The 3,938-nt window shown below is 38.5% G+C and overlaps 1 protein-coding gene across 1 annotated transcript; it reads right to left on the bottom strand.

Moving 5' to 3' along the window:
* Positions 1-1,309: 1,309 nt before the first annotated feature.
* On the bottom strand, positions 1,310-3,290 carry LOC104078270 (cerebellin-2; the record flags this gene model as incomplete). The annotated part of the gene is made up of 2 exons (XM_009579834.1): positions 1,310-2,897; positions 3,171-3,290. Coding segments are annotated over 2 exons (318 nt in total), but the record flags the coding sequence as incomplete, so codon positions are not given.
* Positions 3,291-3,938: the final 648 nt, after the last annotated feature.

The raw sequence follows: 3,938 nt of genomic DNA, 5'->3' as shown, positions 1-3,938 counted from the left end.
GAGAAAGGAAATAAATGTTGCAAACAACATCAAAAAAAATGCACCATGATTGTAATTAGTGTACGATAAGAATTTACTGCCCATTTTCCATTTAATTTAACTGTTTATATAACAGTCCTAACTCTATAGCTTAGCATGAAGGACACATGAGTAGAAGAAAGAGAGAGACAATATATTAGAGACCTTCTTTAAATTCAGAAGAAGATTGGTTATCATATACACATATATAGCTTTATAAAATAAGCATGGTCAAAATTACTGAACTTGAATACATGAAGTGGGATATTCAGTGGCTTCAGTGGCTTAAGCAACTTCCAAGAATATGTCCAAGGAAAACCTTGTCATTGGCCTCATTTGGTTTAGGAGAGAGCCAGAACTAAGATGTCATTGCCTTACTCAAGCCAGGTGAACTGAGATAAATGGGACAACTGAAAGTGATTACGGTAGGCAGAATTTCAAAATAAGACTGAGGAAACGTAATAGAAACTGAAAACTTGGGACCTTGAGCCCATCTTGGTGTTTATTTTCATCAGAGACATGATCAAGTTTTAAACACAAAAGCTTAGATTTAAAAGTAGTTTTACAATATCTACCATTAAGACAACAGTTTTCGTAACTATTTTTGTATTTTAATAGAAAAAGGTTGCTGCTGACTCAGATTTTATTTCATGTATTTAAACATAGCTCTGTGATATTTTGCAACTAAAAACATTGCAGTCATGCCGATGCACAAGGGGGAACTAGAAAATGCAACCCATTAAAAAAAAAAAAAAACCTGAAACCCCTGCATTCAGTAACTGGCAAAGTGAAACGCCAAAGCAAACAAACAGCATCAATGGTGAAAATACATGAAAATATTAAATATTAAATTGGCTTATGTTTTAGTCATCTGAGGTATCATAAGCAACACAGATAAGGGTTTTTTTTTAAGAATATATGACTTTAATTGACTTTGTCCCTTTAATGATAAATTTACAATGAAAATTACATGTCCACCTTAATTTTGAAATACAACATAGCTACCACCGATTTGCTGCAAATACCTTTGCATTATATTTTTTTTGTGGCAGAGGAGTAAATTCAACAAAAATAAATTCTTATACATATCCACACTTGTGGGATTAATAGAAGATGAAATATTTCAAATTAAATAAATGAAGATAAAAATCGTATAAACATTCCTCCTGGATCTCCTCAACAAGATTTTCCTCAGCACACTGTCTGATACACCAACGTTCATAAAAAAAGTGAAGAAAAAATATCTGTTTATTGAGAATGAGGCAAAAGGATGCAATTGACATTGGCCTGATATTTTACCTCTTGTCGATTGGGGTTACAAATTTTCCTAACCTCCGATATCGATGTCAGTCCACCCCCAGAACTCTGAGGCCAGTTGTATTGGGAAGAGCACACACAGCTAATAAATGCACGGCACCCACGCAACTTCTAGTGCATTTGCTCATCCTCTGAGGCCCCTCTCCCAAAGGCTGTCAAAGATGCTAGTGGCAACTCCTCTGATATTTGCCATGGACAGGTCAGGCAGAGATGGTTTTATTTAATTTGGAAGAGGAAGAGTTTGCTCTGCCATCTCTCCGTGCTCCCACAATGTGTACTCAAGCATTAGTGGACAAACACATCAAATAAATATCAGATAAAAGCACCCAAAATACGCTTGGTAATGCAAAGAAAGGATATATTTTAGGGTATGGTCAGAGAAGATATTCAAAGCCTCCATTGTTGCTGCTAGAAATGTCAGGACAATTCAGAAATGTCAGTTCCTTTGCCGGTTTCCAGATTGTAATTGAAGGATCATGTAGCTCTCTTGCTCTTTCTCTCTCTTTCTCTCTCTCTAAATAGGTCTATAAAGATCAGCTGGAAAGTGCAGACAGAATTGTTCACTGGTTAGCATCACTTAGAGCTACAGGGTATATATGTGCTTTGTTTTGTCTTATTGATCAATCTAGCTTACATTTTTAGCACACACAAACAAAAATCAGGAAAAAGAAAAAGTCGATGAAGAACACGAACAACACAAAACAAATAAGGTTCCAATCGTGCAAATTTTGCTTCACTGGATAAAGCACTTCTTGACACAGTAATGTCTAGAATCCCCCTCCCCCAGAAAAATACAGGACTGAGACTGAAGCCATTCTTTTTTTTTTTCCTTTTTTTTTCTTTTTTTTCTTTTTTTTTTTCTTTTTTCCTTAAGGCTATACAACACAAAGAAATAAAGCATGGAAAGAACACCTCATTGGGCTGAACACTTCATTCTTCGGGCTCTGGAGCGAGCCTTTGACAAAGCGATTGTGTGGTCCGAGTTATTTGTCTCATTGGGACAACAATAAGAGAAAGAAAAAGAGGAAAAAATGGAAGAGAGGAAAAAATAAAAAAGAATAAGAAAGTCAATGATCCCAACAATAAAATCCAAAATTGACTTTACAATCACAGGTACAAATTGCTCAGGTCGATAATTTCATTTCTCCTAAAGATCACTGTCGTCTAAAACTAATTAGAGGCGCAGGTTCCCAAGGAATTGTCAATATTCAAAGCAAATGTTGGAGTTTAGAAGGTTATAATTCTTCTACCGTGACAGTCTGCGGGGTGACTGGAAATATTGTCATGTGCTGCCAAGTTCAGGGTGTCGTTAGCGATTGAATCCATGCTCCGGCTCATGGATCTGTCTCCTATTTGGCCTTCTTTTATAGTGGAAAGACTAAGAAGCCGGAAAAGGTTGAATATTTCCACCCTCCCATGAGGTTACCCCTTTCCAGTTTGAGATGCACTTTGTCTTCTCTTTCCATGTGGAGCAAGACCCCATTGCTGGCTGCTTCTCTGGTGACGTCCTGATCCCCTGCAAAAGCTGAAATCACTGGGTAGCCGTTTTGCATTAAACTTACCTAAAAAGTGCAAAGAGAGAGAATCTGAGTTTTCTCAATACTCTCAATGACTTTTTTGCCCTGTGTACATCACTAAACTTTTGTGCAAGTTAGAAACAAGGTTGAATTAAGCTAAGGCAATGCGTGATTTCTGTCATGCATACAGACCCCTTTAACTAAAATAACCTACAGTCTCATTCTTCACTTGCTGGTTTTGTAAATGCACCTTAGTGTCTAGAAACGAATGTTTGAAAAAACAAGGAAAGACAGGATCTTCTTTAGATCACAACCCACCTGGATGGTTTGTCTGTTATAGACCTTGACCACGTGGAAACTGAAACTATATATCCCTTTTCTTGGTGCTACAAATATACTGGAAGCAAGATCAAAATGGTTGCCAATATTAACTAATACCTGGAAAGTAAACAAACAAACAAACCAAACCAAAACCAAAACAAAAACAAAAACAAAAAAAAGGAGAGAGAGAAAGAGAGAAAGAGAGAAATCAGGCCGCACCTTAGAAAAGCGCCAGTGAAAATCTAACATGAGATCCGTGACCGATATAAAGCCTAGTCAAAATGGCATTTGCTGCACAATTAGAAGTGCACTGCAGGGGAAAGGAGCCAAGTTACAGAGGCATTTAAAAAGCATCACGGTTCATAAAACGATTTAGTTACGCAAAAACGATCTCCAAAGCCTGCTAGATGAAATGCAAATGTCCACACTGCACTGTCAATAAAGCAAAGGTGGCAGAAGCGGGGAGGGGAGGTGGAGGGAAGGAAAGGAGGGACGGGAAAGAAGCGAGGAAAAAAAACCCCGAAACTCACGAACTCATAATGCAAATGTATGGGTTTTAGCTAGCACTACTGAAATCAGAATTTAATCAGTTGTCCTCGAGTTTACTAGGGTATAGGACTAATCTCGTACTGTAGAGAGGGGCGAAGGGGGAGAGAGACTGCTCAGCAACAGCAACATCTGCCAGCTCACGCCTCTCCGTCCCTCTGGAGGGCTGTGCCGCCTGGCCCGCACCCTCCTCAGGCGGCTGGGGTGGGCCTGCCTCTC

Source organism: Fulmarus glacialis, unplaced genomic scaffold (genome assembly GCF_000690835.1).
Source record: "Fulmarus glacialis isolate BGI_N327 unplaced genomic scaffold, ASM69083v1 scaffold15906, whole genome shotgun sequence".
NCBI classification, from domain to species: Eukaryota; Metazoa; Chordata; class Aves; order Procellariiformes; family Procellariidae; genus Fulmarus; species Fulmarus glacialis.
This window is presented reverse-complemented; position numbering and strand designations above follow the sequence as displayed.